This window comes from Portunus trituberculatus, chromosome 46 (assembly GCF_017591435.1).
Source record: "Portunus trituberculatus isolate SZX2019 chromosome 46, ASM1759143v1, whole genome shotgun sequence".
NCBI lineage: Eukaryota > Metazoa > Arthropoda > Malacostraca > Decapoda > Portunidae > Portunus > Portunus trituberculatus.
Window position 1 is genome coordinate 15,221,587 of NC_059300.1, and position 26,123 is coordinate 15,247,709.

General features: G+C 38.8%; 1 protein-coding gene across 8 annotated transcripts in view; it reads right to left on the reverse strand.

Annotated features, from left to right (window-relative positions):
• Positions 1-26,123, reverse strand: part of LOC123520116 (RNA-binding motif, single-stranded-interacting protein 2-like) — a 221,726-nt gene that overhangs the window by 19,691 nt on the left and 175,912 nt on the right. For all 8 annotated transcript variants that reach the window (XM_045282042.1, XM_045282044.1, XM_045282041.1 and 5 more), the window contains 2 exons: positions 23,728-23,887; positions 23,236-23,409 (listed from right to left, as the gene is read on the reverse strand). In XM_045282042.1, the coding sequence (XP_045137977.1) occupies positions 23,236-23,409; positions 23,728-23,887 (334 nt within the window). The remainder of the gene's footprint in view (positions 1-23,235; positions 23,410-23,727; positions 23,888-26,123) is intronic.

Genomic DNA, 26,123 nt, shown 5'->3' on the forward strand with positions numbered 1-26,123 from the left:
CCATGAAAATAGCGATAAAATATAGAGAGGGATGCAACATTTTGGTGAGAAAGAGACTGAAGACAGTTAGTCAGAGGAGGAGTTGATGAGACGAAGAGCTGATTGATTATATCATGCAAAGCTGTGTGACTGGAAAAACATGCGAAGAGTACTCAGTACAGGGGCGGATAATGCCCTTGTACAGAGTAAGCAGTTGAGGGTGAAAAACTGTGGAGACGCTCAGAACACCTAATTTCATAGAAGCTGTTTTAGCAAGAGATGAGATGTGAAGTTTCCAGTTAAGATTATGAGCAAAGGACAGACCGAGGATATTCATTGTGGAAGAGGGAGACAGTTGAGTGTCATTGAAGAAGAGGGGATAGTTGTCTGAAAGGTTGTGTCGAGTTGATAGATGGAGGAATTGAGTTTTTGAGGCATTGAAAACTACTAGATTTTCTCTGAATCAGAAATCTTAGAAAGATCGGAAGTCAGGCATTCTGTGGTGTTCCTGCGTGATCTGTTGATTTCCTGGAAATACAATGAAGGAGTAAAAAAGTTTGTTCCTGTTAATAGAGTTCAGAAAAAAATACTGTACATGCTTGGTACAATGCTAGATGTATACAAGCAAAAAAGGCAATGGATAAAGCGTGGAAGAAACTCTTATAGCACAGAAATGACTTTAATAGATACTAGAAATGAATACATTAGAGTAAGGAGAGAAGAAGAAAGAAAATTTGAGAAGGATGTAGTGGATAAAAGCAAGGATGAACCCAAACTTTTCTACAAGTTTATAAAAGGCAAAAAAAAAGAATAAGGAAACAATTGAAAAAAAAAATTAAAGAAGGGAAGACATACCAAACAGAGAAGAAAATGTATGAAATAATGAACGAGAGCTTCAAAACGGTATTCACTGCAGAAGATGATTTCACAGAACCTAATAAGACATTGGATTGCCAAGGATTACAGGAGATTGCAGTGCACAAAGAGGATATTGGAAGATTACTAGATAAGTTGGAAGTCAGAAAAGTAATGGGGCCAGATGGTGTATCAGGCTGGGTTTTAAAAGAATGTAAGGAGCAATTACTGAATCCACTTTGGGACATAACTAAAAGTTCAATAAATGAAGGGAAACTTCCACTAGAGTGGAAGAGAGCCAACATAATACTGATATTCAAAGGAGGAAAGACAACTGAACCACTAAACCAGTGTCACTTATAAGTGTCGTAGGGAAGTTATGTGAAATAATTATCAAAGAAAAATGTGTTAAATTTCTAGAAGAGGAGTAAGTCATATCGAACAGACAATTTGGGTTCAGGACAGGGCAGTCATGTGTATCAAACTTGTTAAGCTTCTACTCAAGTTATTGCAAGACTTGAAAACAAGATATGGATGGGTAGACACAGTATACCTGGACATTAAAAAGGCTTTCGATAAAGTCCCGCACAGAAGACTTCCTTGGAAACTAGAGTACATAACAGGACTGCGTGGAACCTTGCTTGAATGGACAAGAGATTATTTGAAGGATAGGGAAATGAGAACTGTGGTTAGAGATACATACTCATCTTGGGGTAAAGTAACTAGCGAAGTGCCACAAGGGTCAGTGTTAGCCCCCATTATGTTTCAAGTTTATGTAAACAACATTCACATTGGGATAAACAGTTATATAAATTTATTCGCTGATGATGCAAGTTGCTAAGAGTGATCAAAACCAGAGAGGACTGTCTGCTGTTGCAGGAAGATTTAAACAAGATCTATGAAAGAAGCAAAAAATGGAAATTGGAGTTTAATGCCAAGAAATCCCACATAATGGAACTAGGAAAGAGTAAGAGAAGACCAGCATGGAACTATTTGATGGGGGAGGAGCAAATAATGAAGACTATGGAGGAAAAAGTTCTTGGAGTGATCATACGAGAAAATCTGAGCCCTGATAAACACATAAGCATGATATTTGGACTATCATATAAGATGTTGATTAATATTAGAGTGGCATTTCATTACATGGATAAAGATATGATGAAAAAAATCATCACAAGCATGATACGCCCAAGGCTGGAATATGCAGCAGTGGTATGATCTCCAAGCTCTAGAAAGGATATAAGGAAATTAGAAAGGATACAGAAGATTGCTACTAAGATGGTACCAGAATTAAAAGACCTCACATATGAAGAACAACTGAAGGAAATGGGACTGCCAACCTTAAAAGATAGAAGAGAACGGGGAGACCTAATAACAATGTATAAGATAGTAAATGATATTGAAAAAATAGACAAAGAAGACCTGGTGCTGTTGACGGAAGAAGATGGAAGGACAAGAGGATATGAAAAGATCAGGATAAGGCAATGTGTGAAGGATATTGGAAAATACAGTTTTCCACACAGAACGGTGGAAAAATGGAATGCATTGGATAATGGAATTATTACAGCACATTGTGTGCATAACTTTAAAGAAAAACTAGATAAATGGAGATATGGAGACAGGACACTATGAGCCCCGCTCGAACCCTGTACAATACAACTAGGTAAACACACACACACACACACACACACACACACACACACACACACACACACACACACACACACACACACACAAAAGAGAGGTGATGAAGTGCCTATATAACATGATAAAAAGATATGGAAGAATACTTTTAGTTGGAGACATTAACTATAAAAAAGTAAACAGGAGTGAGATGGAAGTAATGGATAATGCCGGGCAGTGAAGCGAGGAGGTGTTACAATTTACTATGGGTAATACAATGGATCAGTGGGTGGAGGAGTCAACAAGGTACAAGGGGGAAGAACCATCATTACTTGACCTAGTATGCACAAAGAAACCAGAGCCCCTTCCAATCATCAATACCTTAGTCCAATGGGAAGAAGTGATCATGTGACATTAGAGATGCAAATACAGGAGGAGGATGAGATAAGTTACAGAGATAACTACAAAGGAGAGAGATTAAATCATGCAAGAGCGGATTTTGAAAAATTAAGGATTTTCTTTTTCTAATATTGAGTGGAGAAATATTATGTACAAAAAGATAATAGAAGGGATATATGAAATATTCTTGCAGAAATATAATGGAGTAAAAAAATATGTACCTTTATAAAGAGTTAAGAAAAAAATACACACTTAGTACAATACTAGATGCATAGAAGCTAAAAAAGACAAAAGATAAAGCTTGGAAGAAACTCATAACACAGAGAAATGACAATAACAAATGGCAGTATAGGGATGCAAGAAATGAATATATTAGAGTAAGGAGAGGGGAAAAAATAAACTTTGAGAAAGATGTGGTGAATAAAAGCAAAGACGAACCCAAACTTTTCTACAAGTTTAAAAATGGCAAAACGAAGAACAAGGAAACAATAGAAAAAATAATTAAAGGAGGGAAGACATGAGACACAGAGAAGTATATGTATGAAATAATGAATGAGAGCTTCAAAACGGTTTTTACTGCAGATTTCACAGAACCTTATAGAACATTACATTGCCAAGGATTACAGCAAATCACAGTGCACAAGGAGGATATTGGAAGATTATTGGATAAATTGGATGTCAGAAAAGCAATGGGACCAGATGGTGCATTGGGCTGGTTGTTAAAAGAATGTAAAGAGCACATACTGGATCCAATTTGGGAAACAATTACAAGTTCAATAAATGAAGGGAAAGTTCCACAAGAATGGAAGAGAGCCAACGTAATACCGATACTTAAAGGAGGAAAGGCAACTGAACCACTAAACTACAGACCAGTGTTACCTACAAGTATTTTGGGAAAATTGTGTGAAATAATCATCAAAGAAAAATGGGTTAAATATCTAGAAGAAGAACAATTCATATCGAACAGACAGTTTGGGGTTCAGGACAGGACAGTCATGTGTATCAAACTTATAAGATTCTACTCGAGTTATTGCAGGACTGGAAAACAGATAGATGGGTGGACACAGTATACATGGATCTAAAAAGAAAACTTTTGTTAAAGTCCTTCATGGAAGACTAATGTGGAAACTAGAAAACATAGGAGGACTGCAAGGAACTTTGCTAGAATGGATAAGAGATTATTTGAAGGATAGGGAGATGAGAACTGTGATCAGAGATAAATACTCATCTTGGGATAAAGTAACAAGCAGAGTGCGACAAGGATCAGTGTTAGCCCCCATTATGTTTCAGATTTATGTAAACAACATTCACATTGGGCTAAACAATTATATTAATTTATTTGCTGATGATGCAAAGCTGCTAATAGTTATCAAAACCAGGGAGAACTGTCTGCTGTTACAGGAATATAAAAGCAAGATCTATGAATGGAGTAGGAAGTGGATATTGGAGTTTAATGCCAAGAAATGTCACATAATAGAACTAGGAAAGAGCAAAAGAAGACCGATATCGAACTATTTGATGGGAGAGGAACAAATAATGAAGACTAAAGAGGAAAAAGATCTGGGAGTGATTATACAGGAAAATCTGAGCCCCAAAAAACATATAAGCAAGATACAGGCAACCCCCGTTTAACCCGCTAAGACCGATGGCCGCAAAATTCGCACTCTCCCATTACCGCAATTATCATAAAAAAATCAACTCTTATAAATTACTCTGGAAAAAAATCTGCTGTTAGTAGACATGACAATGCATCATCCTACAAGTTTTTATTGCTCTACTCACTATGGTTGTCTCAGAATAATAACCGATAATTGGAGAAGATTGTGGTAGCGGCAACTCGGGGGAGGTGCTTTTATGTGTATTCTTACATAATGTAAGGCACTGCTCATGTTTTTATGTGTTTTCACATGTTTTTCGTGTTTTCACTCATATTGGCTGATTATAGTTACATATGTTTTTATCAAGCGTGGGTGACGATGTTGTCACAATAGCGGGTCGGGATCTACCTCCAACCTGTGCACTTTCCGTCTTGTCCCGCCTTGTCTATCACTTTTATCACTAAACTTTAGCTTCCTCTTAGCACCAGTAGCCATAGTTGTAAATAATAGTTCCTTAAATAAGTAAATACGTAAATACGTAAATAATTATCACCGCGACACGACGCTCACGCACCTCACAGAAATTCGCGGGAGACTAGCTGGCTAGAGCCTAAAATTAGCAAGGTGGTCAAGCCCACCATCTATCTCTCTCTTACTTTCCTTCACCCTTTCTCTTCCCACCCACTTTCTCTTCAGCTAGCTACCTCCTCTCTTCACCCCCTTAAAAAAAAAAAAAAAAAAAATGTGCTTCCTGGGAGCCGACAGTACTACCATAGGCCTACGTCATGACCAAATATAGCAGCGCTACCAATGCTAGCGCGGTTTTTATTAGCGCTCAAAGTAGCTGCCCCATTTAAGGACTCTCGGAAGTGTGCAATGCAGCCAGCCCTATTTAAGGCCTGTCGGACTTTACGGATTAACGAAAGTTCACACAACGAAATTTCGCTACAACGAAGGTTTCCTTTATCTACCATCTGCTCGTTTAACAAACATCAAACTCGCTTTAACGAAGTTTTATGCAGGTAATTTTTTCCAAGTTTGAAAGCCTGCCGAATCACGCAAGCTGACAAGCTTTTGAATACACCAGGAGCCTCAAATACTAAGGCCTGCCTCAGGAGAAATCCTGGGACACCTATAGAATCAAGATGAAGATCAAGATCCAGCCTCTCGTGGACAACATACACACCACTCACTCCCATAACAGCGTCAGCAGCAGCTCGTCTTCACTCGCTCAACTTACCACCAAAACGCCCTGCAATGTGGTCTAGCGTTCCTAAGAAAACCAGGAAGTCTCTTATTCTCGAAGTGAAGCTGGATATTATTCACAGACACGAGAGAGGCGAGAAAACTATAGCATTGCTGGCCACCATCTTGACTCCATATACTGTCTCTACTATTTTCAAGTCAGCAGACTTTATTAAGAAGGCTGGTGAGACTGTATCTTCCTTGCAAGCTAAAAGAACCACCTGAACTCGTGACTCTACAATGGATAAAATGGAAAGCCTTGTGGAAATGTGGTACATAAGTTTTGTATGTGATACAATGATGCGCCCTTTGTTTACATTCCACAGGTTGTGAGTTAGTGTCTTTCCCGCTTCACTCTCCCTCCCTTCATAAATTTAAGATCATTAACATTATAAAGTTACACACATACATACATTAGTGTACATTATAATGACTTAAGTTAAATTTAACGACCTAAATGTTAAACTTCATAATTTTTATTTTCATTAACCCCTTCAGTACCAGATGTGTGTTTTGTGACACGTGCGTGTCACGGCTGAGTTCACGCGCCAGGAACCGAGGGTGCTCCCCGTGACACACACATGCCACGGTTATAAGCTGTGTGTATTGAGGGCTCTCAAGGCTTCGGTTTCTGGGTTATTTCTACCGACGTGGTGGCAAGTGTCTGTGTTTACAAACATAAGGCTGCAGCCATTTGTGGGACGGTTTGAAACTTCATAAACTTTGACCAATGAGTTATTGTCAGTGCTGTGACGTAATTTGTGAAGACCAATCATCATATTATATTTTTTTTATACATCATATTTTCTGACCTACGTATGGCAACACATGCTTGTCAAGTGCTGCAATGCGATATTTTCTAGCTTCTGTTCAGTGCTGCCTGAAGTTTTTTTGTGGTAGCACGCGCGGATTTACTTCGCAATTATGGATATCTCTACAACTGACAGTGAAGATGAATATGATGGTGGAACAAAAAGGGAATTTGAGGGGTCTGATGTCTCAATGGAAGGTGATGATACTTTGTTTGATCCTGAAGCTATCAGTGATGTAGAGAATGATGCTAGCAGTGGCGACGAGAGTATTGAGACGTTGTCTGCCAGCAGTGGCCTGTCATGCAGCCCTCCTGCCTCACCCGCCCCCAGTTCCAGTACACAAACAGATTTCACACTTCTTTCAGACCCATTCTCTGACACCAGACCTAACCCTCTACCTACAAGTAACACTGATTTTCCTGATGTACATCCTAGTATTATTCTACATCATGAAGCTAGTGCTATGAGTGATCTAGACTGTTTTCAGTTATTCATGGGGAAAGATGTGATTGCTGCTCTGTGTCTCTGGACCAATACATGTGCTGCATATTTTTTTTTACTCAAATGACATGTTGTGGGGTTTCTCTGATAGAAAACAAAAATAAATAATATAGTGTGAACAGGGTGTTTGTGAGAAGCTGAAGACTACCGCACGGACGATGCGGAGGAGTGCGTGGGCAGTCGGTTCGGCAGCGAAATGTCTTGTTTACATAAGGTTGACGGGTCGGTAACGAAGGGGTTAAACCTTTCACTGTACTATGATGCACTCTCGCTTTGCTTACTCTCAATGGAAGTTCAAGTCAGGGGTTAAACTTGTTATGATCGGTTCGCTTAACGAAGTTTCGCTTAACGATATGGTTTTTTAGGAACGTAACCCCCTTCGTTAAGTGGGGGTTGCCTGTACTTGGATTATCATAGAAAATGTTGACTAACATAAGAGTGGCATTTCAATACAATGACAAAGATATGATGAAAAAATCAACAAAAGCATGATACATCCAAGGCTGGAATATGCAGCAGTGGTGTGGTCTCCAAGCTCTAAAAAGGATATAAGAAGATTAGAAATGATACAGAAGATTGCTAGAAATATGGTTACGGAGCTAAAGGACCTAACATATGAAAAACGACTGAAGGAAATGGGAATACCAACCTTACAAGATAGAAAAGAACGAGGGGACCTAATAACAATGTACAAGATAGCGAATGGCATTGAAAAGATAGACACGGAAGACCTGGTGCTGGTGACAGAAGAAGATGGAAGGACAAGAGGACATGTAAATAGGATTAGGATGAGGCAGTGTGTGAAGGATATTGGAAAATACAGTTTTCCACACAGAATGGTGGAGAAGTGGGATGCATTGAATAATGAGGTTGTTACAGCACAAAATGAACATAACTTTAAGGAAAAATTAGATAAATGGAGACATGGAGACAGGACATTATGGCCCTGCTCGAACCCTGTACAATACAACTAGGTAAATACACAACCCAGTAGCAGCGGAGAGTGGTTGTGTTGCCAGGAGCTCCCAGAGGAACATTCTAACAACAGGCATTGTGAAGCAGGAGGAGCTAGACTGTATGCGCAGGGGGAAATGGGGCCGTAAGGTGTCCTGTCTCCAAATATAAGCAAGATTTGGGTACCGTTAAAGTGAAATAATGGAGGGGGAGGCAGATATAGGTGGCGCTGCCAGATGTATGTTACCAAGACATCTGCCAAATCTAGATAGGAGAAAATTTATTGAGACTCCAGTTGGACTGAGGAGATTGGGAGAAGAAAACACTGATAAGGAATTTTCAGGATTTCATAAGGAGAAAGGTAATGTGAGAGGATTAGTGACTGGAGAGGGAGTTGATATGCATGAAGGAACTGATCTCAAGTATTCTGGAAAAACAGGACAAGTTAATGAAAGAAAACACTGAACTAAAAGAGAGAATAGGAGAATGTGCAAAAGACAGAGAGGTGAACCAGATGATGAAAGAGGAGATGGAAGAGTTAAAGAGACAAAATGGTATATTAATGGCTACAAGTGGCAAATATAAAGTGACATTAAAGAATCTACAAGAAAAATTCAGGATAGGGCAGGCAAAGCGGAGAGTGGAGTGGGTGATATCAAGTTGGAGGAATTAAGAAATGCCTGCAAAAAGGAACGCGAAGAGGAAAAGGTTAAATTCTCTGAGGTAGTAAAAAAGCAGATACAAGAAAAGACAAAAGGGCACAGTAATTCAAGTAATTAAGGAGAAGAAGGATTTGGTGAGGGACACAGTGGACTAGAAGAAATGTATCCTAATTTTTGGGCTGAAGGAGAGAAAGAAAAAAAAAGTTCACGAGAGAGAGAGAGAGAGAGAGAGAGAGAGAGAGAGAGAGAGAGAGAGAGAGAGAGAGAGAGAGAGAGAGAGAGAGAGAGAGAGAGAAAGAAAAGGCACAGTAATTCAAGTAATTAAGGAGAAGAAGGATTTGGTGAGGGACACAGTGGACTAGAAGAAATGTATCCTAATTTTTGGGCTGAAGGAGAGAAAGAAAAAAGTTCACGAGAGAGAGAGAGAGAGAGAGAGAGAGAGAGAGAGAGAGAGAGAGAGAGAGAGAGAGAGAGAGAGAGAGAGAGAGAGAGAGAGAGAGAGAGAGAGAGAGAGAGAGAGAGAGAGAGGGGATTGGCAAAAGATGTTATTAAGTTGGTTCAGGACAGCACACAGAGGTTGGAGCAGGCAGTGGAGGAAGTGTTTAGATTAGGAAGGTATAGTGAAGGAAAGAGACCACTGAAAGTGAGAATGAGATCCCAAATGGCAGTGGAGGAGATAATGGCAAGAAAAGGGAAATTGGCTGAAGATACTGAATTTAAAGATACATTAATAAAAAGAGATATGAACTTGGAAAAGAGAGAAAAGCAGAGGGTGCTAAGAAATGAAGCTAAGGAAAAAAAACGAGAAAAGGATGGATATCGAGAAGAAATTCTACAAGAGAGTTATAGATATGAGACTGAGGAGGAAAAAGAGGGGGTAATGGAAGAAGTAAAAGTGGAGAGAGAGAGGCAAGAAATTAAGAGTGACATATAAAAATATAGATGGGTTGTTGTCCAGTATGTTGAAGGTTAGAGACTATTTGAAGGAGAAACAACCAGATGTAATGTGCATAGTAGAAACAAAGCTAAAGAAGGAGGTCCATGTTAGCTTTAAAAAAGAGGGATATATAAGTTGGTGAAGAGAGAGAAAGAGAAAAGGGGGAGGAGAAGTGCTAATAATGGTTTGTGATGATATATGTGTGAAGGAAGTGCACTATGGAGATGGCATGGCAAAAGTAATGAGAGTAACAAGCAAGACAGAAGAAATGAAGAAAAGGAAAATCAGTCACGTATGTGCCACTAAAGATAAGGAGAACAGAAGAACATAAGAAAATGCAGGGAAAGGAGATTACGTGCTTGGATAATATGATGATAAGAGACTTCAATTGCAAAAGAGTAAACTGGAGAGAGAGATGGAAGTAATGGGTAATGCTGGATTGTGGAACGAGATGTTACAGTTAACTATGTTGAATACTCTGGACCAGTGGGTCGAATAATCAACATGGTATAGAGGTGAAGAAGAACCATCATTGCTTGACCTAGTATTCACAAAGAAGCCGAAGCTCCCTTCTATCACTCCATATCAGAGTCCAATGGGATTTGAATTAGAAATGCAGGAATGGGAAGTGCTAAGATACAGGGAGGACTACAAAAAGGAGAGATTAAAACATGCAAGAGCTAATTTTGAAAAGTTAAGACAAATCTTTTGTGGCATAGAATGGAAGAACATTATGAACAGCAAGTCAGTACAGGGGAAAAATGAATTACTCCTACAGAAGTATGTATAATGAGGGAGTGAGGAAATACGTACCAATCTATAGAGTAAAGAAGAGTATATGAGCCTGGTACAACGGCAGATGTATAGAAGCTAAGAGAAAAAGATAAATCTTGGAAGAAACTTGAAAAGCAGAGGAATTAAAGCAACAGAGAGCAGTATAAGGATGCTAGAAATGAATGTTAGAGTGAGAAGAGAGGAAGAAAGAAACTTTGAGAAAAATGTTGTGCAGAAAAGTGAAGATAGACCCAAGCTTTTCTACAAGTATATCAATGATAAAATGAATAAGGAAACAAAAGAAAAAATAGTTAAAGGAGGGAAGACATACCAAACAGCAGAGGAAATGAGTGAAATAATGAAACAGAGCTTCAAGACTGTTTTCTCTGAAGAAGAGGATTTTACAGAATCAAATAGGACATTGCATTGTCAAGGCTTGCAGGAAATCATAGTGCACAAACAAAAAATTGGAAGATTACTAAAAAATTTGGATGTCAGAAAACCAATGGGACCAGATGGTGTCAGGTTGGGCACTAAAAGAATGTAAAGATCAATTGTAAGAACCAACTTGGGAAATGATTACCAGCTCATTAAAAGAAGAGAGAGTGCCACTTGAATGAAAGAGAGCAAACATAATTCCAATATTCAAACAAGGAAAGTCAACTGAGCCATTAAATTACACACACTGGTGTCACTTACAAGTGTTGTGGACAAAATATGTGAAATTGTTATCAAAGAAAATGAGTTAAATATCAAGGGAAAAACAAGTTATAACAAACAGACAATTTGTGTTCAGGACATGTGTGTCAAATTTACTAAGTTTCTACTCAAGAGGAGCAGAAGGATTAGAGAGCAGAGATGGATTGATGGACACTGTTAACCTGGACATGAAAAGGACATAGCAGACTACTTTGGAAGTTGGAGAACATAGGAGGACTAAGAGGAAAAATATTAGATTGGATAAGGGATTACTTGAAGGATAAAGAGATGAGAACTGTGATCAGGCATACATACTCATCCTGATATAAAAGTAAAAAGTAGAGTGCCATATAGGCCATGAGATGAGATCCTAAAATGTCCTTAGAAAAGGAATTTTGTAGCGCACATCTGGTAACTAAAAAACTCTTCCTGTTTTTTTATGAAGATGAACATAATGAACACGTTTCAGCTTGTTACCACAAACAACACGCACGTTTTCGAGAAAAATGACTTTATTGAAATTTAATGAAAAGTCATTGCTAAGGGGCGTAGCTGCATAGCAACCACCCATTTTGCAGTGCATACAGTTTGTAAAATCACATTTTTTATATATATACATCAATATGATTCTTTTCATGCAGAGAACTGAGAAAAATTAGCATAATTTACACAAAAATGTCAAATTAACCCCTTCCCACCAGCTACATGACAAAACATAAAACAGTTCTGACAATATCCAGAGTAGTTGCATCTTAAGAAAACCTGCTCTATTTCTTCATTTAGGTTACTCTATAGATTAGGTGAAAATTTTGTAATTTGAAATTTGTAGCAGCAGTTCAGATTGATTAAAGGAACATTGATATTATATTTTGATCTGAAAAAAGTGCAAAGCCTGAAATCGCATTTAAGAGTTTGGACGCATGCTTCAATTTGCAAAATAATTTTTCACATTTACCATTTGTAAGGAATGTCTAGTCATCTGATTCAACCTCACTTTCATCAGAATCTATCCCTTCATCCCCCAAATCCCGATCATCAGAGAAATGTTCCTCCTCTACCGAGGCATCTTTGTTTTCGCAATCAGTGCAAGAGCAAAACTCTGTGCAACTTAGATTGTTCTTGAAACAAGTGCATGATTTGGTATGGCACTTATTCTTCTTGCACTTGCAGTTTGCCAGCTCAAGAACTGAATTTGGGGCTGGGAGTAGATCCATCCATTTAACCTGGAGGACACCATCATCAATTGTCCATCCATGGCTGTTTGGCGGCGAGATGCTTGGATTGGGTTCAAGGCAGCGGTGATAAATGCCTGCTTGATAATTTGCCCTGAGAAGATGTTTGTCCAAGGAATCTTTGTTGGGTGGCAGAGTGTCATCCATGTGTTTGCCTGTTTTAAAAATAGCTGCCCTGGCATCATTCACTTGTTTCAGATCTTGCCCATACAGTGAGCAAACAAATTCCTCTGATTTGCTTACCAAGCCCTCATCAACCTCAAACGTCCTCCCAACTTGGGAGAAGAAATCAACAAATTTGGGTTCCCCCAACATCAGTTTGATGGGCCTCACTTTCCCTTTCCCATGAAAGGAGGAGACACTGTCACAACCTGTGAAGGCATGTAGTCCTATCAAGGCCAATGGGGCCAAAGGATGAATTTCGCTCAGATAGGAGTGTATGGCACGAACATCCAATATCCGCCTACTATTGCAGGTTCCCGTGTCAAACCACAGACAGCAGTCCAAATCCATGAACTTTGCGATGTACAGAATCAGTACATCTGTGTCAGGGGACTGAATTACTATGGAGTTTGCAGTCTCCCTGGCAAACTTCGCATGAAGTAGAAGGCTGGTGTCTGCCTCTTCATGAGAGCATCTCAGCTCTTCAACTTCTGCAGTTGCGAGGGAGGATGAGGTGCCAGCAAAACAGATTTTGTGGCAAGTGTCTGAATGGCCAATGAAAAGAGTAAAGGAGTGTTCCGGCCATCTTGTACCCATGATTTGATGAAGAACTCCATGAGAAGCTCCTTATTTTTCCCGCAGGACAAGTACTTCTTCCACTGAGCTGGTACATTTTGACCCTCAGAAAAGATCTGAGTGGCCCTTAACTGAGAAGCAGACTGAACCTTGGCCCTGCGGTCCCTCTCTGCATTCTTGATACTGACTGTTGGGTACTGATCTGTAACAAGATGTACTGTGTTTGCAGAGCTCTCCCTGGCGATTTTTCCCACCTTCTTCAGGTACAGGGTGGCAAGTTCCCCAAAGGTCTTTGGAATCTCTCTGAGGCTGATGCTCTGAAGGATGGCCATCGCATCAAGGATCCAAACTGAATTGGGTGAGACACTCCTGGCAACAGATGATGGGGTTTTCTCCTCCAGGTGATGCAGCAGTTTTGCCTTTTGCGTCTTCATGAGACCACCATCTGGATAGGCTAGAGCCAAGGGTATGGGTCCCAGGGTGTAGACCAGTAACTCTTCAATCTTGATCCCCCTTTCTCTTCCTATAATTACTAGGCATGCCATCAGATTCCTCTCTGACTTGAGAACTGTATCTTTCCCACTAGTTTTAGTCTTTGTGACCTTGCCAACATCTGAGAAGGACCTTAACTTCAGGTTTTTGATGGCATCATGGAACCCTTTCTTGTCTGTTAGAAGCTGGTCCTGACAGAACTCTATGAAACAAAGCTCTCCTTTCTCTGAAGCAGACAGGATATCCTTGGCAATGGCATCAGGGACCACTACTCCAGACAATATGGACTAGATCCTTGGAATCATAGGTAAAGGGGTTGATGAATCCCTTCATGCACTCAATGATTCGGCAGATGGCAGCTTCTTCCCTCTTGGAATGGACAACATCTAGATCCTTTCGTGTCCGTCTCTGGACACCCATCCCAGCATATTCAAAACAAGATCTTGTTATTGCTGCCCTCTCTGGATGAGACAGTATCCATCTTTGAGATGCACCCTTGTTAAGAGTGAATCCCACCCTTCCACCTTTTGTCTTTGTATCTCTGTTGCATGCCTGTTCAATGGTCATGTCACATGCAACTTGTGAAAACCCATAGCGCTCTTGTCTCTGCACCACGAAGTCTCCATTCATGACCTTCTGGTGGACATCTGGGTGGCTGGTCTGGAGGGGTTGTCATTTCATAGATTGGTAGGTAGCGAGCATAGTTGGTGCGGCTAGTGACAAACATCCATTGACACATGGAGCAAACAGCAGACAAGTACAATGTCCAGTCACCCTCTCTTGTGGCACGCAGGAAAAGAAGAAGTACCTCCACCATCTCAAGATAAGAAGACCAGAACTGGAATGTTGGGCATTCTTCCTTTGACTGGATGAAGGCCTCATACCTCCGTCAAAGGTTGTTGAAGTTAGGTGATGTCACAACCTCTTTATAACCCTGTGAAGGGAACTTCTCTTTTAGGGCAGATATGATCTGTTCCACTAGGCTGAGATTTGAATCTGTATATATAAAAACAAATGTGATTTTACAAACAATATTAACTGCAAAATGGGTGGTTGCTATGCAGCTACGCCCCTTAGCAACGACTTTCGATTAAATTTCGATAAAGTAATTTTTCTTAAAAACGTGCAAGTGTTGTTTGTAGGAAAAAGCTGAAATGTGTTCACTATGTTCATCTTCATATAAAACAGGAAGAGTTTTTTAGTTACCTGATGTGCGCTACAAAAATGAAAAATAAATGGTCACGTCTCATGGCATAATAGGGGTTAGTGTTAGCCCCAATTATGCTCCAGGTATATGTAGATGACATACAGTATGGATATAATTAATTTATTTGCTGACGATGCAAAATTGTTAAGAGTAATTAAGACCCAAGAAGAAAGACTGTTTGCTGTTGCAGAGGTTATAGACAAAATTTACGAGTGGAGTAAGTAGTGGAAGTTGGAATTCAATGCCAAGAAATTTTATTTTCTTTTTTTAATGTAAGAGAGAGAACTGCCAAGGGAAAAAAACAAAGATATAAGGAAAAAAAAGGCTCACTGGAATTCCAGTTTCCATAAAAAAATTTGAAAGAATTAGTCAAAAGCCTGAGACAAATGTTTCAACACCTCTCTCTTAAAAGAAGGCAAGTTGTAGGAAGATGGAAACACAAAAGCATGTAAGAAGTTCCAGAATTTACCAGTGAAAAGTATGAATGATTGAGAATACTGGTTAACTCTTGTATTAGAAGGTTGGACAGAATAGGAATGAGACAAAGAAAAAAGCCTTGTGCAGGGAGGCATGCAGTTAGTAAGATCAATAGAGCAGTTAGAATGAAAATAGCAATAAAAGATAGAAAGGGATGCAACATTTTGGCAGTGAGAGAGAGGCTGAAGAGAGTCAATCAGAGGAGGGGAGATGATGAGGTAAAAAACTTTTGATTCCACCTTATCAAATAAAGCTGTATAAGTGGAACCCCCTAAACATGCAAAGAGTACTACACACAAGAATGGATAAGGCCCTTGTTCAGAATTAGCAGTTGGAGGGACAAGAAAAATTAGCGGAGATGCCGCAGAGTGTATAACTTCATAGAAGCTGTTTTAGCAAGAGATAAGATATGAAGTTTCCAGTTAAGATTATGAGTAGAGGACAGACTGAGAATATTTAGTATGGAAGAGGGAGACAGTTGAGTGTCATTAAAAAATAGGGAATAGGTTTTTTTTTTTATGTAGGGGAGAGAGCCAGCCAAGGGCAAAAAAAATAAAATATAAAGAAAAAAGGCCCATTTGAGTGCTGGCTCTCTAAAAAGTGGTAAAGCGTCAGCCAAAATTAGGGAGCAAATGCCTCGATACCTCCCTGTTAAAAGAAGACAAGTTGTAGGAAGTTGGAAATACAGATGCAGGGAGGGAGTTCCAGAGTTTACCAGTGAAAAGTGAAAGGGATAAATGATTGAGAGTACTGGTTAACTATTGCATTAGAGAGTTGGACAGAATAGGGATGAGAGGAAGAAAAAAGGCTTGTGCAGCGAGGCCGCGAGCGGTGAGAAAGAGGTTGAAGACAGTTACATAGTCAGAGGAAAGGAGTTGATGAGACATAAAGCTTTAGATTCCCCCCTATCTAGTAAAAACTGTGTGACTGGAACCCCCCCAAACATGAGAAGAGTACTCCATACAAGGGCGGATAAGGCCCTCGTACAGAGTTAGCAGTTGGAGGGGTGAGAAAAACTGGTGGAGACGCCTCAGAACACCTAACTTCATGGAAGCTGTTTTAGCAAGAGATGACATGTGAAGTTTCCAGTTAAGATTGTAAGCAAAGGACAGACCGAGGATATTCATTGTGGAAGAGGGAGACAGTTGAGTGTCATTGAAGAAGAGGGGATAGTTGTCTGGAAGGTTGTGTCGAGTTGATGGATGGAGGAATTGAGTTTTTAAGACATTGAAAACTACTAGATTTTCTCTGCCCCAATCGGAAATCTTAAAAAGATCAGAAGTCAGGCGTTCTGTGGGGTCCCTGCGTGATTTGTTGACTTCCTGAAGGGTTGGTAGTCTCTGAAAGGACATGGAAAGATGTAGGGTGGTATCATCAGCGTAGAAGTGGATAAGGCAAGAAGTTTGGTTAAGGTCATTAATGAATAATAGAAAGAGAGTAGGTGATAGAACAGAACCCTGAGGAATATCACTGTTAATAGATTTAGGAAAAAAACAGTGGCCATCTACCACGGCTGCAATAGAATGGTTGGAAAGGAAACTTGAGAAAAAGTTACAGAGAGAAGGATAGAAGCTGTAGGAAGACAGTTTTGAAATCAAAGTTTTGTGCCAGACTCTATCAAAAGCTTTTGATAAGTATAATGCAACAGCAAAAGTTTCACTGAAAACTCTAAAAGAGGATGACCAAGATTCAGTAAGGAATGCCAGAAGATCACCAGTAGAAAGACCTTGACGGAAGCCATACTGGCGATCAGATAGAAGATTGTGAAGTGACAGATGTTTAAGAATCATCCTATTGAGGATAGGTTTAAAAACTTAAGACAAGCAAGAGATTAAAGCTATATGACAGTAATTTGAGGAATTAGAATGGTCACCTTTCTAGGAACAGGCTGAATATAGGCAAACTTCCAGCAAGAATGAAAGGTAGATGTCGATAGGCATAGTTTAAAGAGTTTGACCAGGCAAGGTGCAAGCACAGAAGCAGTCTTTTGAGAACAATAAGAGGGACCCCATCAAGGCCATAAGCTTTCCGAGGATTTAGGCCAGCGAGGGCATGGAAAACATCATTACAAAGAATTTTGATTGAAGATACGAAATACAGGCAACCCCCCGCTTGATGAAGGTTCACACAACGAAATTTCGCTACAATGAAGGTTTCATTTTACTACCATCTGCTCGTTTAACGAACACCAAACTCGCTTTAACGAAGTTTTATCCAGGTAATTTTTTCCAAGTTTGAAAGCCCCGTCGTATCACGCAAGCCGACAGGCTTTTCAATACACCAGTGCCTCTTGTGGACAACACGCGCACCACTCACTCCCCCTGTTCAAAACAATAACAGTGTCAGCAGCAGCTCGTCTTCCCTCGCTCAACTTACCACCAAAATGCCCTGCAATGTCGCCTAGCATTGCTAATAAGTCTCTGACTCTCGAAGTGAAGCTGGATATTATTCACAGACATGAGAGAGGAAGAAAACTAATAGCATTGCTCGCCACCATCTTGACAACATCTACTGTCTCTACTATTTTCAAGTCAGCAGACTCTATTAAGAAGGCTGGTGAGACCGTATCTTCCTTGCACGCTAAAAGAACAGCCTGAACTCATGACTCTACAATGGATAAAATGGAAAGCCTTGTGGAAATGTGGTACATAAGTTTTGTATGTGATACAATGATGCGCCCTTTGTTTACATTCTACAGGTTGCCGGTTAGTGTCTTTCCTGTTTCACTCTCCCTCCCTTCATAAATTTAAGATCATCAACATTATAAAGTTACATACATACATACATTAGTGTATATTATAATGACTTAAATTAAACTGCCTAAATGTTTAACTTCATAATTTTTACTTTCATTAAACCTTTCACTGTACTATGATGCACTCTTGCTTTGTTTACTCTCAATGGAAGTTCAAATCAGGGTTAAACTTGTTATAATCGATTCGCTTAATGAAGTTTCGCTTAACGAAGGGTTTTTAGGAACATAACCCCTTCGTTGTGGGGGTTGCCTGTAGAAGGAGGAGAGGGAGGGATAAGCCTAGAATCATCCAAGGTGAAGTTTTTAGCAAAGGTTTGAGAGAAGAGTTCAGCTTTAGAAACAGATGAGATAGCAGTGGTGCCATCAGGATGAAATAAAGGAGGGAAAGATGAAGAAGTAAAGTTATTGGAGATGTTTTTGGCAAGATGCCAGAAGTCACAAGGGGAATTAGAGTTTGAAAGATTTTGACATTTCCTATTTATGAAGGAATGTTTGGCAAGTCGAAGAACAGACTTGGCATGATTCCAGGCAGAAATATAAAGTGCATGAAATTCAGAAGATGGAAGGCTCAAGTACCTTTATGGGCAACCCCTTCATCATGTATAGAATGGAAACAGGCTGTGTCAAACTAAGGTTTAGAAGGTTTAGGTTGTGAAAAAGAATGAGGAATGTACGCCTCCATGCCAGACACTATCACCTCCGTTATGCGTTCAGCACATAGAGATGGATCTCTGACACGGACACAGTAATCATTCCAGGGAAAATCACCATAATACCTCCTCAGGTCTCCCCATCTGGCAGAGGTAAAATGCCAGAGACACCTCCGCTTTGGGGGATCCTGACGAGGGATTGGAAAAATAGAACAAGATACAGAAATGAGATTGTGATCCGAGGAGCCCAACAGAGAAGATAGAGTAACAGTATAAGGTGAAAGATTACAGGTGAGGAAAAGATCAAGAAAGTTGGGTGTATCTCCAAGATGGTCAGGGATATAAATAGGGTGTTGCACTATTTGCTCTAGGTCATGGAGGAGAGCAAAGTTAAAGGTTAGTTCACCAGGATGGTCAGTGAAGGGAGAGAAAAGCCAAAGCTGGTGGTGAACATTGAAATCTCCAAGGATGGAGATCTCCGCAAAAAGATAGAGGGACAGAATGTGCTCCAATTTGGAAGTTAAATATTCAAAGAATTTACTAGTCAGAGGAGTTAGGAGAGAGATAGACAGCACAGATAAATTTAGTTAGAGAGTGACTGTTGAGTCTAAGCCAGATGGTGGAAAACTCGGAAGATTCAAGACCATGGGCACGAGAGCAAATTACATCACTGTGCGTATAGATGCAATATCCAGCTTTGGAATGAAAATGAGAATAGAAAAAGTATAAGGGAACAGAGAAGGGGCTACTGTCAGTTGCCTCAATGAGTTGTGTTTTGGTGAGGAAAAGAAGATGAGGTTTGGTAGAGAAGAGATGATGTTCTACAGGTTGAAAAATTAGACAAAAGACTGCAAATGTTGCAGAAGTTAATGAAGCGAAAGTAATGGAATTAGGAAAGAGTAAGAGAAGACCAGTATGGAACTATTTGATGGGAGAGGAACAAATAATGAAGACTAAAGAAGAAAAAGATCTGGGAGTGGTCGTACAAGAAACTCTGAGGCCCGAAAAGCACACAAGTAAAATATTTGGAATAATGTATAAAATGTTGATTAATATCAGGGTGGCATTTCAATACATGGATAAGGATATGATGAATATTATAACGAGTATGATATATGCAAAGTTGGAACATGCAGCAGTGATGTGGTCGCTGAGCTTGAAAAAAGATGTAAGAAGATTAGAACAGATTCAGAGGACAGCTACAAAGATGGTGCTGGAACTAAAGGACCTAACATATGAAGAAAGACTGAAGGAAATGGGATTGCTAACTTTACAAGATAGAAGAGAAAGAGGAGACCTAATAACAATGTATAAAATAGTTAATGGCATTGAAAAGATAAACAAGCAAGACCTGGTGATGGTGACAAAAGAAGCTGGAAGGAGAAGAGGACATGCAAAGACGATTAGGAAGAGGCAGTGTGTGAAGGATATTTGAAAAAAACAGTTTTCCACAAAGAATGATGGAAAAGTGGAATGCATTAAATGATGAAGTTGTTGCAGCACAAAATGCACATAATGTTCATAGCTTTAAGGAAAAATTAGGTAAGTTGAGATATGGAGATAGGACACTATGAGCCCTGTTCAAACCCTGTAAAATACAACTAGGTAAATACACACACTGTCTCTGTAGCAGCAGTGAAAGATCACACTGCCTTAGTTCTCTTTTAATAACAATTACATTGCAACCAAAAAGATACAAAATTATAGTAATATGCATTATCTGAATCATAAAGGCCAATAGATGAGGTGGAACCTTCAGTCAGTGGCAGTGGCAGTCAATAGTGGGGATGCGAGTTGAGGGTGGGAGGGAGTGAGAGTGGTGATCATAGAACCACTTTATTCATGAATTATTGTTTAAGAAATGTTGTCCTGTCAACAGCAAATAATTTTTTGTTAATCCAAAATAAGAAAAGTTTATTTCACTTGATCAATAAAAGATGACCTGTTCACAGCAAAAATGGTCATTCCTTTTGCCTCATAAGTATCTTTACTTTTAATTATGAATGATTTGATCAATTTAGTCATATCATAAAAGAGTTGAAAGGTCAGACACAAATCCCATGTTCAAACTTTGCAATGAGTTCTTTTTTTCAATTCAATTTTCATTCCCAGTGGTTTCCTTTTAGGCTTGGTTAACTCACTGATCTTTTCTGAACCTATGGCTGCACTATTTTCAATAAGAATAACCAAAAATAGAAGTAAAACAGCACAAAGTTTTATGAAGCTTGTGTGAATGACGCTTAGCATACAGAAGCTAGCACAAGGCAATCCTGAAGTGACCGACCAGTAACAAAGCAATGCTGTCCAAATCAAAGGACAAGCATACAAATGATGAATTTAAATTTAAGTGAAAAAGTTGAATGGAAGGCAAGTTGTTTGAATAGTGAAGAAAAGGAAAGGCAGTATTCCAATATATACAAAACTTGAACTCTATTAGAGTTTAATGATACTGCAATAATTACCTTGAAAAGCTAGTACATAAAAAAGGCTAGCCACTAAATCAATTATGTATTATACATATACATAATATTATGTAATGGCTATAAATAAATGTCCAAATATCAGATGTTCAACATTAGATTATGATTTTGAAAGGCTTTATAACTACTTGCACTTGTTAGCCTTGTTCAACTAATAACTTGATTAATCTTATAAAAAGAAGAAATACCAACCAAATGTCAGTTTATTTTTAAGAAAGTTATTTTGAATTAATCTACAACTTCACGTAAACTTCACAGTGAAATAATGAACTCTCACTGAAATTTGAAAACTGAATAATTTCTAAGACAAGAGCAATTCTTAATAACTACAGCTGAGATCCTGAATATTAATGGAGCTTTGCAATGGTATGAAGATCAACTTTGTGTAGAGTGCAAAACAAAGCCTGAAAACCTTCCTACTGTACTTGTAAGTATGCTAGATACAAGATTTGGGAATATTTGCTTTAAACCTTCATCGCTACCTGATTTCCATTCACAAGGCAAAAAGGAGTAGAAATTCTATTTCAGAAGGTACATACAGCATACGAATGCTTTTGAGTACGAACAATTTGGATTACGAACAAAAAAAATTGTGCTTTTTTTCCATTGGAGGACGAAATTTGCTTTGGAGTGCGAACAATAACAAACGCGGTCAACAGATTGCGAGCAGCACTGCGCGATCAGCTGACTGCATGCTGGGGCACCACGCTGCCTCAGTGTCTCAAGAGTGTTGTTTGCAGTTGTTTGGTTGTTGTTTTGTAGTGTTGCATATAATAATTTAAAGGTTTTTTTTGTTATTAAGATCACTGCCTAGCGTAGCAGCACACATGGTCACGAGACATACAGACAGACATATGGAAGATTCTAGAAGATCCGAGGGGAAGAGAGAGTATCCAGCTCATGAATTAAAAAGCCTTAACCCTTATAGCCCATCAGGCACGATCATGGCTCTTATGTTAGAACCCGTCAGGTATGATCTTGGCGCTTTTCAGAAGCAGCGCTCCCACAGTCCAGATATATCTTATATCTGGACCGTGCGCGCTCCATTATGCCGCACAGTTTGTTTATGCTTGAGGCTATCTGTCATATATCGAAGCCTGTCATTGGCCCATTGTTTTCAAAATGGTGGACACTTAGCCAATCATGTATCAGCTTTTACAAGGATATGTCTGTGAAAGTGTGAGGGTGCAAAGCATGAGGATGGTGAGAGCACTGACGTCAGTATGCTGTATTTTATAATTCTTTATGTATTTCTTGGTGAGATATAAGATATACATGTATTTCTATGGATAAGTAAGCAGTTCAGAAACATATTATGATGCATGACAATATTGGAATCGTTATTTTTATCTCGTTATTGGTTTAGATAAGAGTGCGTATTGCTGGCTTGATGGAGTCATCTGAGGAGGATGTGTTGACGCTTGTTTCTGACCACGAAGAAGTTGAATTTTCATATTACTATTTGCTTACTTCCCTGACTTATTTTCCATAATGAATGCAGTATATCAAAGAAAAACTTATAGGCTTATATAAGAGTGTGTGGTGCTGGCTTGATGGAGTCACATGAGGAGGATGTGGTGACGCTTGTTTCTGACCACGAGAAGTTGAATTTTCATTATATTACATTTTGCTTACTTTCCTGTTTTATTTTCCTATCTTCTATAGTTATAGTATAATACCAGTAGTAGTATATATAGTAATAGTATGCAAAAATTAAGAAATAAGGTGAAAAATACAATTTTTTTGGTCTTGGGAGGTGGTTTGGAATGAATTATAATTTCTTCCATAAGAATACAAGTATTTTTATGCTTTGGAGTAAGAACGTTTTGGAGTAAGAACAAAATTTTGAATGGATTAAGTTTGTATTCCAAGGCACCACTGTATATCTTTCCTTTGAGATGTCCCTTGCATAATAATGCTGCAACAAATCATCTCAAACATTCTTTTCACTCAACTCATAACTTCCCGAGTTGTATCGGTCATTTCTGAGAGAGAGAGAGAGAGAGAGAGAGAGAGAGAGAGAGAGAGAGAGAGAGAGAGAGAGAGAGAGAGAGAGAGAGAGAGAGAGAGAGAGAGAGAGAGAGAGAGAGAGAGAGAGAGAGAGAGAGAGAGAGAGAGAGAGAGAGAGAGAGAGAGAGAGAGAAGCAGTGCAGCTGAGGTACTGACCGGAGGCACATCCATGTGAGGGTGGGTTGTGTGCTGCATGATGTAGAAGGGCTGCAGGGGATATGGGGGCACCTGGGACTGGGGGTAATGCCGGAACGTACCATGAGCCACTGAAGGCATCAAAGTCCCATTGGGAGTGAGAAGTGACGACTGGTGTTCATACACTTGTATGGGCTGTGGAGAGAAGAATCTTCTTACAATTAACTTTTCTATTTGTGTTTCCTTAAGCTATAAACTTCCGGAGTTCAATTTAGCATGATAGAATTAAGTTTTTTTCAATCTATATGATTGCTTAATCCTCATAGGAAAGTTTATCCACCGATACTGCAAGACATATAGATAATCTTTTCAACAGATGGCTGCCTCAATGCTAATACATTGTGCTATCCTTTCTTTAGCAGAATCACAAACACGTGGGAAAAAAAAAAAACTGGAAGGGAACTGTATTTTACAAAACTGAATAAATCTGAATAAATACATTTGACAACTTACTTCAGGTCTTTCCCAGTTGCCCGGATCCTTGGATTTATATTGGTTTCGCTTTTTGTTCCCAGAATCAGCAAACTTGACGAGTAAAGCTTCCTTGGCTCCTCGCAGCACCTTTTTATTAAATATCTGAATAATGTGCTCACACTTCTCCCGAGACTCCATTCTGGAATAACAAAATTGACCAAGTCTCATTATGAGAATTACAAATGGTAAGTGGATATCCATATCCAGAATATGTCAAAAGAATATAAATCAGCAAACTTCATGAAATGACTTGTGCCTCAGTTTCCTCAAATCACACAAATATATAAACACTTTGATGTGCTCATTTTCACTATGATACAAAAATTTCATATATGCAGACTGTAAAAATCACAGAAATCCTAATGTAAGCAACTTACAGTAGTAATAGTATCCTCATATCACAAGCCTAGCTTCTTGTAGGATATGATTTCCTATGTCTATTTGTCAGTATCAACTAAAATATATGCATTTTGTGATAATTCATTCCAGGATCACACCTAAAGTAAAATGTCACCATACACAAACCATTAAGCAGAAAAAAATGCATAGAATTTGACTTAACACTAATATTTTGAATTTGGATTGTTGTTCATATTGGACAAAAAAAATTTTCAACTATATGAAATTGCCTTTAAGGTGTGATAGTTCAGTAAGATAAGTGTTGGTGGTATCATTGGGACAAGCCTGCTGGTTGTTTCCTAATTACAGCTAGAATTCTTATCTTTACTATCACTCAATACTTCTAGAGATCACTGATGACATCTTACAAATACTTGCCTAAGGACTGCTAAAGAGAAAAAATTAAAGAAGTGGATGGGTTGGCATGATCAGTGAGATGACCAAGTAGATATATATGTACTCTGAAATACACTGAAATATGTAACACCATACATTTGGGTATATAAGATGGCACTTGAACCACCCTAAAAGAAAGATACAAAACATATATAAAAACAATGATCTTGAAATTTTACGCAAAATGCCACTGCAATGTGGATTTGAATAGTTTTGACTTTCTATTATGACTTTTGGGGAAGTTAATCATAGCAAAATAAGAATCTGTCTTGAGAAAATGTGTTGAAACATTCCCATTGATGAATCTCTCCAGCTTGCAATATTGTATAAGAATGAAGTCCTTATACTGAAAAACAATAACTTGGAATGTCAGCATATCTAATCAAAAGATCATGGTTGGCAATCCATTATATGCAGGTGGTGAAAGGCAAGATTTTATTTATAATCAGGATAAGCGATCACACTGCACATGGCCAATCTATAATTTAACGTCATTAATGACCATCCATCCTTTTTCAGGAAAATAAACAAAAGCACACTACATCATACAAAGATGTTGCAGATGTGTGCATGAAACAGCATGCTTTCATTGGTTGTGTCCCTTCTATTGGCCAATAGTGTGGCATGTGCAAAATCATCTGGGAAGACTAAGCCATACCTTGACATCACCCATGCTTCTTTTTTTATACAGAGTAGGCGATTCTATGTTTAGTCATCTGCAGTACGCTACATAGTTTGCTTAATAATTCAAAAATTAATGTGTCAAGTACACTACTGTACTGTATTGTACTATATTTTCATTTTTAATCATTAGTTTATTGATTTTTACTAGAAAATGCTTATTTCAACAAAAATCATCCAATTTTATGAAAATCTAAATTTCAATCGACCGCAGAAACCCAACATTGATTTAAACTGAAAATTCATAAAAATCCGTGATCCACTGAGGCTACAATAGGTGAATGACAATAAAGAGAGGGATTACTTATCTGAAAATGACCACCAAGAGTTGATATCATCTGTGTAATGTATTCAAATAGGTACATACATTGTGCACACATGCACACACACACACTACGAAATTAATGGAAACAGGAACAGGAAGAGGAAAGATAAATTTTTGGAGGTTGTTAACAGACAATTCCTGGAAATCACGAAAATCACTGTAATTCAAGTAATCAAAGAGAAAGAAGACCTGGTGCAAGATAGAGTGGATAAGACTAATCTTTGGGATGAAAGAAAAGAAAAATCCAAACAAATTCAAGACAGCACACAAGAACTACACCAGGAGGTGGAAGAAGTGATCAAACTAGGATGATACAGTGTAAGGGTAAGAGACCAATGAAAGTGAGAATAAGATCCCTAGTGACAGTAGAGGAAATTATGGGTCAGAAAGGAAAGCTGGCCGATAATACTGAACACAAGGATATATGGATAAAAAGAGATATGAACCTAGAGGAGAGGGAAAAGGAGAAAGGGCTAAGAAGTGAAGCTAAGGAAAAAAATGAGAAAAGGATAGAGATTGAACAAAAAAAATTTTTACTGAAGGGTTCTGGATATGACACTAAAGAAGTGGGACC